This window comes from Triticum aestivum, chromosome 4A (genome assembly GCF_018294505.1).
Source record: "Triticum aestivum cultivar Chinese Spring chromosome 4A, IWGSC CS RefSeq v2.1, whole genome shotgun sequence".
Lineage (NCBI taxonomy): Eukaryota > Viridiplantae > Streptophyta > Magnoliopsida > Poales > Poaceae > Triticum > Triticum aestivum.
This window is the reverse complement of record NC_057803.1, coordinates 709,048,242-709,062,495: the sequence shown is the minus strand read 5'-3', so window position 1 is coordinate 709,062,495 and position 14,254 is coordinate 709,048,242. Positions and strand designations below refer to the sequence as shown.

Sequence of the window (14,254 nt, the reverse complement as noted above, 5' to 3'; positions counted from 1 at the left end):
CTTCCTTCACAAATCGGACGTGTTCCTTCTCAATACCCAGAGACTACCTCGGAAATGGTGTGGTTTACAAGCGGACCCAGGGGAGGCTTATCCGAAACGCGCCCAAACTTTTAGCACACCCTACAGGGGCCATGTGCTGACACCGTGCCAGCTCTCGAGGAATTCCGGCATCGTACGATTTTCCAAGGATTTAAACGGTAACAAGGGCCATGTGATGACATGGACGAAAAACTCAAAAATAATAATACTTGAATCAATGGTACCGTGAATCTTCTCTGCCCGGAACAGGTGAAGATTTAAATCAATGGTACCGTGAATCTTCTCTGCCCGGAACAGGTGAAGATTTAAATCAATGGTACATCTTCTTAACATGAGTGTAATGAAGATCAAAGCTTATTGTGTCTAGACTATCCAACTATTTAAACTGGTCATGTTGCTTATCTCTAGGCAAGGTGGGACTAAAGTTTTTGCTGAGAGCTGGAGCTTTGCCGAGAGCTGCTCTTGGCCAAGCATTGCTACCGTCACCACGCCGTTATTCGCCCCGGATGAGCCACATGGCAACACGTTGCCGTGTGACAGTTGTTTGGCTGCCGGTAAATAGTGCCTTTGCCGAGTCACATGTTGCGGAGTATGACTCTCGGAAATATCATGTGTTTGCCGAGATGCCCCTGTTGCCGAGAGGTACTCTCGGCGTCTATTAGTTTGCCGAGCGCATGTGTTTTAGCTCTCAGCGAAGAGCCTGCCACCCGGCGTATAAGGAAATTCCAGAAGTGTAGACGGTGTGTTAAGAGTCACCACCAATGGGAAGGGAAGACGAGGGGCCCTATTGGATCCTGCAGGTCGATGTTCTCATCACCGAGTATTGTCGGTTCCACCGGTAACTTCCACGGTGAGGACAAGGGTGTGAAGAAGAGGAATCAATATTTATGTTTGTTCCCGGGCCGCTGATCTTATCTGAGTACTATGGTTTGTGCTCGACGAGTCATTATTTTGTTGAAAAGAATTTAGTGTGTAAAAGTTGTGCGTCTGGATTCTAATTTGTAATAATCCTTACATCTTAGTGTTGAAACTGACACTGTCCTTAAGTTACAAGTTTTAATTATACTTGGAGTGCTCCACCCGGTGTGCGCTCTGCTGAGAAATTCCAGAAAAATCCATATTTTTTGTGAAAAGAAATAGTAACTTGTTTATACATATTGAAAGTTAAAGAAGAAAAAACAATCAAACAAAGAAACAACAAACACCCGTACGCACTTGTCGTTACATTCATTAACCCTTTACTACAAGATATGATCACCTCTGTGTACATTACATGCCTATGCATTATGTAAGCATGCATCTTCCTTTATCTATCATGTGAGTGACAACGGCCAAAATCATCTCATTGATCTGCCAACTCCTGCTGCTTCTTCAGCACTTGGAACGTTAGCCCCCTCTTATCGTCAGCGGCAGCATCGATGGAGATTGTCGAGCCAGCACAGGCTTCTCCGTCGACCAGCATGTCCGAGAGAATCGTGGTCACGTGATTCTGCACCCACCTTCTAATGGGCCTTGCGCCGTCCACCTACGGGCGTTGAAGCGTTAAAAACTGGACAATGGATCGACATCTTGTGATGGTTATGAAAAAGAGCTACTGTATATATACTCACCGGGTCATGTGATTCTGACAGGATGACGTCTAGGGCCGCATCAGTTGCATGTACAGCGACACCCTTGGAAGCTACTGTCGAAATGACATTATTTATCTGGATTTTCACAATCTTCCTCAATTCATCGTGTGAAAGTGGCTCGAATATCACAACCTTATTTAGTCTATTGATAAGTTCAGGCTTAAAGCGCTTCTTAACCTGCATGAACAAGTGTATATAAGATGATCATTGACTTGCCAATCGAGGACGTTACAAAAATAGTTGGGATTCACAAACCTGATTCATGAGGAGATCTCTTCCAGATTTGATTGTATTTTCGCCCATAATTCTCGACGGTAGGTGCTCTGCTCCTATATTTGAGGTCATAATGACGATAGTGTTCTTGAAATCTACAACTTGCCCTTTGCCATCGGTCAACATAGCATCGTCGAGCAGCTGGTGAAACACCTTGAATACCGAGGCATTTGCTTTATCCAATTGGTCGAAAAGGATAACACTATATGGGAGCCTCTTGACTTTCTCGGTGAGTTGTCCATATTCTTCATAGCTTTAGAAAATCAAATTTTGTTATTTGAGATATGTGTGTGCCTAGAAACAAAAAGTGTATATCAAGTTTAAGAATCAAACCTTCGAGATCCTCCGGTGAGACGTGACACAGATCCACTATCAGCATATTCCGACATATCAAAGCGAATCAATGCCTTCTCGTTGTCAAATATCTTCTCAGCGAGGGCTTTAGCAAGTTCTGTCTTTCCGACGCCAATCGGGCCCAAAAAGAGGAATGCACTTATCGGTTGTCCGATTTGTCCAAATCCGAGCCTAGAACGTAGGACTGCTTGCGCAACCAAATTAACAGCTTCATCCTGGCCAATAACACGCTCATGCAATTTTTTCGCAAGGTGGATCAACTTCTCGTTCTCCTCTTGGTCAAGTGTAGCGAGAGGGATTTTAGTCCATCGGCTCACAACCTTCAAATGAATTTTAGATGTGAGGAACACAACACATTGAAAGCATACAGGAATTCCCCGAAAACAAATTACATATGGGAATTAATTATTCACGGATATGATTAGGACTTACCCGTGCTACATGTCCAGGGCCAACAACAATTTCCAGGGTCGTTTGTTTGTCGGCGTGCATCTTTATTGTAGCGCATGCCTCATCCATAAGATCAATTGCTTTATCAGGGAATTTGCGGCCTGGCAATGATCAGATACATCAATTATCTTCAACATAAACAATCATATACTCTCCCCGTTTCTTTTTAGTCCGCATATAAGATTTGGTCAAAGTCAAACTTTATAAAGTTTGACCAACTTTGTAAAAACAAAATATCAACATCTATAATACTAAATCTATATGGTATGAAAATCAATTTCATAATGCATCTAAGAGTATTGATTTCATATTGTGAATCTTGATATTCTTTTCTATGAACATAGTCAAAGTTAATAAAGTTTGACTTTGATCATATCTTATATGCAGACTAAAAAGAAATGGTGGGAGTATATAGTACTCTCTGAGTCTCTTTATCAGAGTATTTCTGTATACGGAGGGGGTATAATTAAGTGATACTCTAAGAGTAAACTGAATTCTTGAAGTATGTATGTATAGGTACCAGTAATGTAGCGGGCAGCGAGATGTGCAGCGGCTACAAGAGCATCGTCCTGGATTTGCAGGCCATGGTGTTCTTGGTACCTTGGCTTCAGCCCTCGCAGGATGGCAACGGTTGCATGCACACTTGGCTCCTCGACGACAACCTTCTGGAACCGCCGCTCAAGTGCGGCATCTGTCTGAACATATTTTTGATACTCTTCGGAGGTCGTGGCGCCCACGCAACGGATGCGGCCGCGGGCCAGCGCCGGCTTGAGGATGTTGGCGGCGTCTATGGGGCCTCCCTTGTGCCCGCCGGCGCCAACGACCATGTGCATCTCGTCGATGAACAAGATGACCTTGCCTTCCGCCTCCTCTGCCTCCTTGATGGCGTCTTTGATGCGCTGCTCAAACATGCCGCGCCAGTGCGTCCCGGCCATCATGGCCCCCATGTCAACCTCCACGATGCGTGCGCCGACAAGCGTCTCGGGGACGTTCCCGGCCGCGATGCGCTGTGCGAGGCCCTCAACGATGGCCGTCTTGCCGACCCCCGCGGCGCCGACGAGTGCGGCGCAGTTCTTCGTGCGCCGGCAGAGGATGCAGACGACGCGGTCAATCTCGTCGTCGCGGCCGATGACGGGGTCGGTCGTGGTAGCATCCAAGGTCCTGAGGCTGCCGGTGGCGTCCAGGGGCTTGACGCCGATGAGTTCGTTGTAGTTTGTTTCCGAAGGGCGTTTGTCGTACTTGAACTCGTCGAGCAACGTCCACGTTGCCCAGGCTAGAGCAGCGCTGGCAACGGCCGATGCTCCGACGAAGAGCATGCTTTCCGGGGAAGACCACGACATAGCTACTATACGATCGAGCTCTCCAACTGCAAGTGAGGAACAAGAATATGAAAGCGCCGACAAAAGCGTTCGATCCGTTTCGATACGATTCCACGTGCAGGTGCAGCACAAAGATCGTTAATCGCCGTGTGTCTCTCTATATCTTGTCTGTATTGCCGATGTGCCGCAAGATGTACTGTATTTATGAGTATACGACAGATCTCTTCCAATCCGTCTCGGTATATAGAAGAGAACGACCACCTCTCGGAAATTGGATGTGGATTTGTGTGGGGAAAAGTACGGAGCGTTTCTTCGTCCGTTACTATTCCAACAATCGTACGTCGCCCTCTCGTCCACGTGGTATTTCACCTCGCACAGACGAAAAACCCTCTAAACCTTGATGATGAGATTAAGGTTGGTGTGGGTCGGGTGGTATGGTCCTCCTCATTGCTCGGAGTTTGGAGCAAACCTTTCCAGGGAGTGAATGATCCTTTAATGGCTGAATCTATGGCATTGCAGGAAGGCGTGTTATTTGCTAAATTTTGAGACTATCGGCATGTGATAATAGAGACAGATTGCCAAAGAGTTGGTCAATGGACTTGTTGCCACATCCTCTTGCAAATTGGAATTGGAATTGAAAATTGGATGTGGATTTTTTTTCTGTTTTCTTGTGTGTGTGTGTGTGGGGGGGGGGAAGTCCGTCGTTCGTTCCTTCCCAACCATCCTAAGTCGCCCCGTCGGTATTTCACCTCGCACAGACTAAACTGCAGCCCTATACATAGAAAAAGTTTAAAGAAAAAAGTATTTCAACTCTCCGGTCCTTTTTAGTCTATATGTAAGTTTTGTCCGAAGTTAAAGTATCTCTACTTTGACCAAAGTTATAGAAAAAAATATTAACATTCACAATACCAAATTAATATTGCTAGATTCATTAGGAAATGTAGTTTCATACCATATATATTTGGTATTGTAGATGTTTATATTTTTTAATATAAATTTGGTCAAACTTAGTAGAGTTTGACTTGACCCTAATCTCATACGCAGAGTAAGAGTACATGCACAAAAAAGGACATCATGAGTCGTGAGGCTCCAACCACGCAAAACCCTGAGCATACAGGAGGCGATCGTGTTCGCGACTGGAAGGCTAGGGTTAGGATTTCAGCGGGGGTGGCGCCGACGACGTGAGGGAAGCAACTGCTTTCTCCTCTCTCCTCGGCCGGATTCGGTGTTTGAGCGTCTTGGCTGTGCTGCTATGGCGTCTCTGAAGGGTAGTACTCCCGCAAAAACAACCGGCGCTAGCACAAGCAAGTAGTCATCTCAATCTTCGGTGAATGTGAAAGCGTCAGAGGAGGCAGGTGCGCTCTCGGCAAGGATGGGAGGAGATGGGGTTCGTCTTTTTGTAAACCCTAGTCCAACTATGCTCAAGGTCACCAGATGGGCGACAGTGGGGAAGGTCTTCTTGCCGCGCCCTCTGAATCATCATGCTTTAGAGAGGGCTATGCAGAGGGCTACCCACCCACCAACTCACACAAAGAGAAAGAGGGGCCCGAAATAGCTGTTGGTGGCCAAAGGTGATCTAGATAGGCAGATTCATCATGACGCATTCATTGGCGATAAATGACAGAAAATGTTGGTCTTTGAATGTATCTCAGAAAAGGACAATGAAGCAGCAGACCTTGTGGTGAGGGCCGCCGAGAGCAATGAATGTCCTTGCCTGGAACTGTCGGGGACTGGGGTCGGACATGATAGTTAACGGACTTAGGGACCTGATATGGTCTTACAACCCAACGGTGGTGTTTTAGAGTCTGACAAAGAAACGGTCCAGAGTAATGGAAAGGTTGAGATGGAGTATGGATTTTAGACAAGGTGCAACTATAGATATTGTGGGTCAGAGTGGTGGAGAGATAATGTGCAAGTAACTTTGAGGCCATGGTGTTAGTTCTACTTGGATGTTGAGAATTCATTTGAGGGCAACTCATGGAGATTCACTGGAATCTACAAGGAACCTTGGACTGAGTAGATGCCCAAAACGGGGAATGATATCCAGTACCTGAGGAGACAAGATAATCTACCATGGTTGAGTGCATGCGACTCTAAGGAGATTTTTTTTCCAAACAGAGCGAAAAGGAGGGAACCCGAGATTGTTCATGAAAATGGAAGATTTTCGAGAGTGCTTGGCTGACAGCAGCCTTGTGGATCTCAGCTTCTCAGGTTATTCATTTACACGGGATAACAAGAGAGATAGGGAAGAGACTACTCAGGTGGCTTGGACCGTGCAACGTGCAACGATGAGTTCATGAGCTTGTTCCATGAGACTTCCATTGAACACATCATTAACGAAGAATCAAACCATGATGCGTTGTTAATCCATGTCTCAGCGGCACATGCTACTAATGAAAGGAATAAAGCTTTTGATTTCAGATATGAGGAAGCATGGACGCAGCATGAGCAATATGATGATATGGGAGCCGAATCATTATCTGTCAGGATAGGGCATCTCCAAGGCCAACCTACAAAGCGTCTACATCCTCCAGACTATGGAAGCCATCTAACGTAGGTCTATATTGGTTCGCAGGATGGTGCGGACGTGTTTTCTCCCGCAAACCAAAGACAAATGTGGGGGAGGTCTGCTTGAGTAAGGACATCACACACGTAGGACTCCGACACTCCCCCATCCAAGATCCTTTCCGGAACCCACACCTCCATCCTTCCCATTTTCTCTCCTTCTTTCTTTCTTGCCTTCGTCGTTGCTCCACCACCCTCACTGCAACGCCACACCCCTGCCGGAACTCTATGATACGTCCACAACGTATCTATAATTTTTTATTGTTCCATGCTATTATATTATCTATCTTAGACGTTTTATATCCATTTATATGCCATTTTATATGGTTTTTGGGACTAACGTATTAACCTAGAGCCCAGTGCCAGTTTCTGTTTTTCCTTGTTTTTGAGTTCTACAGAAAAGGAATATCAAACGGAGTCCAATTGACCTGAATATTTATAGTGATTTTTTATGGACTAGAAGAAGCCCCCGAAGCAAAAGAGTTAGACCAGAAGAGTCCCGAGGCCACCACAAGGATGGAGGGTGCCCCCCTAGGGCGCGTCCTCCGGTCTTGTGGGCGCCTCGTGGACCCCCCTGACTTGTTCTCGACACCAAAAGTTTCTATAAATACAAAAAACCCAAGAAATAAACCTAGATCGGGAGTTTCACCGCCGCAAGCCTCTGTAGCCACCAAAAACCAATCAGGGCCCTGTTCATGGGAGTTCTAAAGAAATATGTCCGTAACCGTGCTAGGCCAGAAGGAAGCATCTCCATGGACCATCAAACAGAGGATGTCATCGGGTTTTGTGTTGACTTCATTCCTGGCCTTAAGAAGATAGGTCTCCCTCAATCGCGGTATGAGGGGAGACTGACTGGAAAAGGCACGCTTGGAAGGGACTCAATAATATGCAGAGACGGATATTCTTGGTCTCAAGCACGCTACACAGTTCTACAGAACTCTACCTTGGTGACCCTGTATGTCGATGAACACAAGAACAGTCTGCGCTCCAAACACCCGGAGCAGTGCGACGACTGGATTACATGTGAACACAGCAGGACTTTCAGCAGTTGGTTGGAAGCACGTCTCAGAGGTGACAACACTGTTTGTGATGAGCTGTACTTGTTGTCCAGGGGACCATCTTCGACTGTTACGAAATAAAATAAAATAAATAAAATAAATAAAATAAAATAGTATTTCGTTGTAAGTAGAAACAAAATAAAATAAATAAAGCAAGAAACAAAACAAAAAAACAAAAAAAGTGTTTTCAAATTTGAGAACTAATGGCACTAACAGAAAGTTTATAATTTTTCTAAAACTAAAAGCAAAATGAATTAAAAAATAAAGCAAAAAAACAAAAGAAAATAAATAATGCAGAAAACAAAACAAAAAAACTTGGAAAAAAATAAAAATAGCAACAATAAGTAAAGAAAAAAAGTGCCTCCTACTGGGCCCCGACGGCCTGAATACGACTACAAACCCACCATGGGCCAGGATTCTGGCCCACAGGAGGCCCAGTAGGCCCATCAGGCAAAGCAGTAGTAAGTAGGCCCGTAAGCCTGCAGTGGAGAGGAGCTCGAGAGGGGTGCGGCAGTGGGGCTTATAAACCACTGCGCGCCCCTCTCAGCTAGCAAGGTGGGACTAAACTTTCGTGCCGCACCGCGCCAACACACGACCTTTGGTCCCGGTTGGTGCCACCAACCGGGACTAAAGGGGGGGCATTGGTACCGGTTCGTGGAACCAACCGGTACCAACGCCCACCCTTTAGTCCCGGTTGGTGGCACCAACCGGGATCAAAGGCCGCCGCTTCCCGCCCTTTGGGCTGCTGAAAAGAGGCCTTTGGTCCTGGTTGGTGGCACCAACCGGGACTAAAGGGGGCATTGGTCCCGGTTGGTTTCAAGAACCGGGACCAATTCTCTTCATATATAACTAGCACTTAGCAGTTTCTCCAAAATCCATTCCTTTCTTCTCCGCCCGATGCCGCTGCTCGATCTGCCTCGTCGCCGTCGCCGCCGAGCCGTCAGGCTGCTCCACCTCGTCGTCGCCGCCGCCTCCGACGCCGTCAGGCTGGTCCACCTCACCGTCGTCGCCGCCTCCGACGCCGTCAGGCTGCTCAACTTTGCCGTCCCCGCCGCCCTCGACGCCATCTGCCCCGACGCCGGCGCCGTTCCCCGCGCCCCGACGCCGCTCGCCGTGCCCCGCCACCCCCCTGTGAGCACCTGCCTTGTTCCCGCACCCCTGCCCTGCTCTGCACCCCTGCCCTGCCCCGCTGGCGCCACCGCTGCCGCCACTGCCTGGCTCTGTTTTTTTATTAGTTTAATTTTTTTCATATATATATAATGTATGTGTATGTATGTAGCTATATGTTTTTGTTCATATGTTGCTATATGTTTTTTATTTTTATTAGTTTATTTTTTTGTTCATATGTGATGTATATGTGTATGTGGCTATAATGTATATGTGTATGTGATGTATGTGGCTAGAATGTTATGTATGTGTATGTGATGTATGTTTTTGTTCAATGTATGTGTATATATATGTTAAAAATGTTTTTTGTTCATAGAAAGTTTTTTGTTCATATATAGAAAGTTACAATTTTAGAAAAGTTTTATATATGCAAAAGTTACAATTTTAGAAAAAGAAGGATAGGAAAGAAGAAAAATAAGAAGAGAAAAGAAAGAAGAAGAGGAGAGGAAAAGAAGAGGAGAAATAAATAAGAAGAAGAAAAAAGAAGAAAAAGAAGAAGAGAAGAAGAAAGGAATAGAGGAGAAGAAGAAAAAATAGAAAAAAAAATTCTATTTTTTCTTCTTGTCCTCTATTCCTTTCTTCTTCTCTTTTTTTTCTTCTTTTTTTTCTTCTTCTTCTTCCTTCTTCCTTCTTCCTCTTTTCTTCCTTTTCCTTAATTATTTTCCTTTCTCGAGGGAGAAGAAGAAAAAGAAGAGGAGAAGAAGAAAGAAAGTAATAGAGAAGAAATAAATAAGAAGAACAACAAAGAAGAAAAGGAAGAGGAGAAGAAGAAAGGAATAGAGGAGACGAAGAAAAAATAGAATCCTATTTTTTCTTCTTCTCCTCTATTCCTTTCTTCTTCTCCTATTTTTTTTCTTTTTTTTTCTTCGATCTTCTCCTCTATTCCTTTCCACTTATCCTTTTTTATTTCTTCTTCGTTTTCTTATGTTTTATCGGGTCTGTCGCCGTCAGGCTGCTCGCCTTCGCCGTTGCCGCCCCCTCGAGATAACTTCGACATGAGGGGCGGTCGATATATATACCCCCTCTAGATCGTGATAACCTATACAACGGCAGCACCCCCCTCGTCCCTCTCGCTCGACCAAAACTCTCGAGGCCACCCAAATTTACCAAGTTAAAAGAGCGTTGTCATCGAGGCCACCCCAAACCCTTGAAGCGTTGTGTCGAGGCGACCCCAAACCCTAGAGAAGCAGCGTCGAGGCCACTAACATGATTCCTTATTGTGATTAGCTAGCTAGTTCTACGTTTGCCACTAATATATATATATATATATATATATATATATATATATATATATATATATATATATATATATATATATATATATATATATCCATCTGTACCATGTTTGAATAATAATTGACATGTTGTAAATATTTGCAGAAACTATGGAGCACTACCGAGACGAAGCAACAGAAGCGATGTTGGGGGAGATGATCGCAGAAGGAACTGATGTCGTTGCGTCATTTTTCACCGACGTCGTTGGTGAGGAAGGACTGGGTGAAGAAGAGGGCTATGTTCATGATGGCTCCGGCCCATTAATGCCGGTACAAGAAGAGGGCTATGTTCATGATGGCCGTGCTGACTGCTCCGGTGACCGCGCTGACTGCTCCGGTGACCGAACCGAGTCCGGCCAGGTATATATATTAGTTAAGCCCATCCTGATGATACAACTAGAACTGGATACTTGTGATCAGAAATGGATATTATGGCTCTGGGATTGCTTTCTCGCAGGGAGTCGTGAAAGGATCTATGGCCGAGGTTGATAACACTACTACAACTTTACTTTATGCTACTCTTATCTCTTCTGATGCTGCATGATACTTGGAGCTGCTTGAAGATGCTACTCTTTGATAGGCTAGGTTTTTACCCTTCTCTTCTAGCATTCTGCAGTTCAGTCCACAGATACAACCCTTTTCATTGATACCGATGCATATGTAGTGTAGATCCTTGCTTGCGAGTACTTTGGATAAGTACTCACGGTTGCTTTCCTCCCCTTTTTCCACCTCTTTCCATTCTTCACGGATGCGGAAACCAGATGGTGGAGTCCAGGAGCCAGACGACACCGCCGACGACTTCTACTACCCCGAGGGTGCCTACTACCACGTGACGGACGCCGACAACCAGGAGTAGTTAGGAGGCTCCCAGGCAGGAGGCCTTGCCTTTTCGATCGATGTTGCTTTTGTGCTAGCCTTCTTAAGGCAGACTTGTTTAACTCATGTTTGTACTCAGATATTATTGCTTCCGCTGACTCATTTGTATTCGAGCTTATGTATTTGAGCCCTCGAGGCCCCTGGCTTGTAATATAAAGCTTGTATTATTTTTATTTGTGTCTAGAGTTTTATTGTGATATCTTCCCGTGAGTCCCTGATCTTGATCGTAAACATTTATGTGTATGATTAGTGTACGATTGAATCGGGGGCGTCACAGTAATTGTGATCATTCTTATAGCCAGCACATGAAAAATGCATAAAACCATCCGCCCGCTTGTTTGCCTGAGCCGTAATCAGAAAAGTATGCACGCCATCAACCAACTGGGGAGAGCAGCGGTCATCGTACATCCATTGCCGGCTCATCTTTATTACACACCACTGAATAGACCAAATTAATACAAGTTCATACATAAAGTTCATACAACACTTAAATGCAACATACAAATAGCTCTCTAGCTAAAGCATTTAAATGCAACAACAAATGCAATCAAGATCACAACTAAGGTAACAATTGAGCCAACAGCATAATGATACCAAGCCTCACTATCAATGGCATAATTTCTAATCTTTATAATCTTCAACCGTATTTTCTCCATCTTGATCTTGTGATCATCGACGATATCGGAAATATGCAACTCCAATTCCATCTTCTCCCCCTCAATTCTTTTCGATTTTTCTTTCAAATACTCTTCTTTTTCAACTAAATTTAACCTCTCGACAATAGGGTGGGTTGGAATTTCCGGTTCACATACCTCCTAGATAAAAATATCTATGTCAACTTGATGGGCATAATTTGTCATAAACGACAAATAGTTTTAGAGGAGAATATACCACATCCGAATCATAACACGGACGAGGGCCGATGGGGATGGATATCAAAACCATGGCACTATATATAACAAACAACGTACGGGTAAGATAATTATACAAGTAACTATATATCTAAATCACACAAACATGATTTTTTTTATATAAAAAAGATAAGAACAAGAGGCTCACCATAAGGTGGTACCGGCGACGGGTCGGTGCGGACGATCGACGGTGGTTACGACGGAGACGGGAAGGCACTAAGTAAACCACACCTACATATGCAAACTAAGAGTTATTTTAAGCTCAAATTGCATATAAATCAAATAAACTACCACATATAATTCCCCCAAATTACTAAAACCCACAAATTAATCACTACATAAAGCATTGCAAGAGCTAATCTAGCAATGAGAGATGAAAGAACAAAGTTGATAACCTTTGTGATCACTTGAATGGATGGGGGCCTTCAAATCTTGACGAAATTTCGGCAAAATGTGTGATGAGTTCGAGGGAAAGAGGGGAAGAACAGAGATGAGAGGGGAAAGGGAGTAGAACAGAGCAAGCTGGACGAAGGGTCTATATGTAGGATAACATGTAGTACCAGTTCGTAGCACGAACCGGTACTAAAGGTGCTGGAGGGCCCCCAGTCTAACAACATCCTGCCGCCACTCTCTTTAGTACCGGTTCGTGGCACAAACCGGTGCTAAAGGTTTGCCACGAACCGGTACTACTGAGAGCGGCTCGCCTAGCCGTTGGAACCGGCACTAATGGTCACATTAGTGCCGGCTTAATTTCAAACCAGGACTAATGAGCTGCACATTAGACCCTTTTTCTACTAGTGTATGTCACGCTGCACCTGGGCTCTCTCTGATTCAAGCCTCGCCGAGCATATGATCGGATGCACGGAACCAAACGCAAGATATTGGCTCTTCTTCATGCATGATACACTACCACATGCGGGGTTTACCAGGATGATAATCACACTTTGGGCTGTTTGGTCAGCACGTCGGAAGGCCATTCACGGGAGCATTTTTCAGAGACTGGAACAGATCCATCATTTTGTTGATTCATAAATTCAAGAACTGGACACTTCACAAGTCGTGAAACAAGAGTCCACTGCCCACGTTGGGTACTAGTAATGCCCAAAGATGGTTGGCGCCACAAATAGGGTTCTCAAAAATCAATGTGGATGGTGTGTTCTCACGAGATGGAGCTACAGCAGCAGCAGCAGCAGCAGCTGCTGCTTTTTGTAGAGATGATAATGGACAATATGTGGGAGTCTCGGCTATTGTTGTAGCAAACATTGCTGATCCGGCGACTGTTGAAGCTCTGGCATGTAGGGAAAGACTTGCTTAAGCTGCGAATCTTAATTTATCAACCATCAGTGTGGCGTCTGATTGTCAGATGGTGGTAGCCGATATTTCTCAGGGAACGACGGGAGCCTACAGTGCAATTATTCAGGAAATCAATTAGAGGAAGAGCTCCTTTACTAGTTGTCATTTTATGTATGAAAGTAGAAATTTTAATTTCGAAGCTCATATATTAGCAAAACACGCTTCTTCTTTGGGTATTGGCCGTCATGTTTGGTTGGGTCTCCCATATGATCCTATGACAGTACCGGTAAACATTTAGATTGTTGATTAATAAAGCGTGTGTTTTGCCTCAAAAAAATGTGAAAAAGACTGACAATGAGGGAAGTCGATAAAATAATAAATAATCGGCGAGATGCCTCTCTCCTCTTGAGTTCCTCCTCGGGAAATGCGTCGGCAACGAGGCAAATTCCCCACGCATCTCGCCATCCCACCTACAGTCGCATCACCACGAGCCACTCCTAACCCGCAAACCTCACCCACTAGCTCTCATGGCAGGGGGGCGCCGCCGCGGGGTCTGTATCCATCGGCTTGTGCTGGTGACGAGGGTGGCGGGGCCAATGGCGTTACCTCCACCCGGAGTGGCTTGGCCGCCCCTAATCGATGCGAACTCGCCGAAGGATCGCAGGGAGATGAAAAGGTGTTGCTGGAGAGGTTCCCCGATCGGGGCGAGTGGGCAGACATCCACATCAACATAATCCAGTACACGACCTTCAAAGAGCGTGCACACTTCATCGGTGATGAAGGCTTCATGGATGTGGAGATCATCTTCTGGGCGATTCACGAGTCTGAATCGCCAAATCCGGAGCAGGCAACATGGTGGGTGAATTACAGGACGGCGATTCCATTGCAACTCAACATCAGGCCGCTGTGGATGGATGCGTGGGCTAACATCGCGCTGGAATTCCTCACACTAGGGGTACGTCCACTTCGCCGCTGCCTGTGAAGCAACGGACACCCCCAAGGATCCAGCACCAGCGACGACCCATCAGTCCATATCACTAAATC

The 14,254-nt window shown here is 45.3% G+C and overlaps 1 protein-coding gene across 1 annotated transcript; it reads right to left on the bottom strand.

Moving 5' to 3' along the window:
- Positions 1-1,224: 1,224 nt before the first annotated feature.
- Positions 1,225-4,317, bottom strand: LOC123083290 (chaperone protein ClpB1-like). Its single transcript, XM_044505365.1, has 6 exons — positions 3,268-4,317; positions 2,730-2,848; positions 2,277-2,617; positions 1,926-2,196; positions 1,650-1,847; positions 1,225-1,564 (listed from the first exon to the last, which is right to left on the bottom strand). The coding sequence occupies exons 1-6, from the start codon at positions 4,085-4,087 to the stop codon at positions 1,382-1,384; spliced, it is 1,932 nt and encodes a 643-aa protein (XP_044361300.1). The 5' UTR covers positions 4,088-4,317; the 3' UTR covers positions 1,225-1,381.
- Between the last annotated feature and the right edge of the window lie 9,937 nt (positions 4,318-14,254).

Coding starts and splice junctions, on each gene's coding strand:
- LOC123083290 (XM_044505365.1), bottom strand. CDS start 4,087: ATGTCGTGGTCTTCCCCGGAAAGCATGCTCTTCGTCGGAGCATCGGCC. Junction 2,618..2,729: donor GCCCTGGACATGTAGCACGG/GTAAGTCCTAAT, acceptor ATTCATTTGAAG/GTTGTGAGCCGATGGACTAA. Junction 2,197..2,276: donor CTCACCGGAGGATCTCGAAG/GTTTGATTCTTA, acceptor GATTTTCTAAAG/CTATGAAGAATATGGACAAC.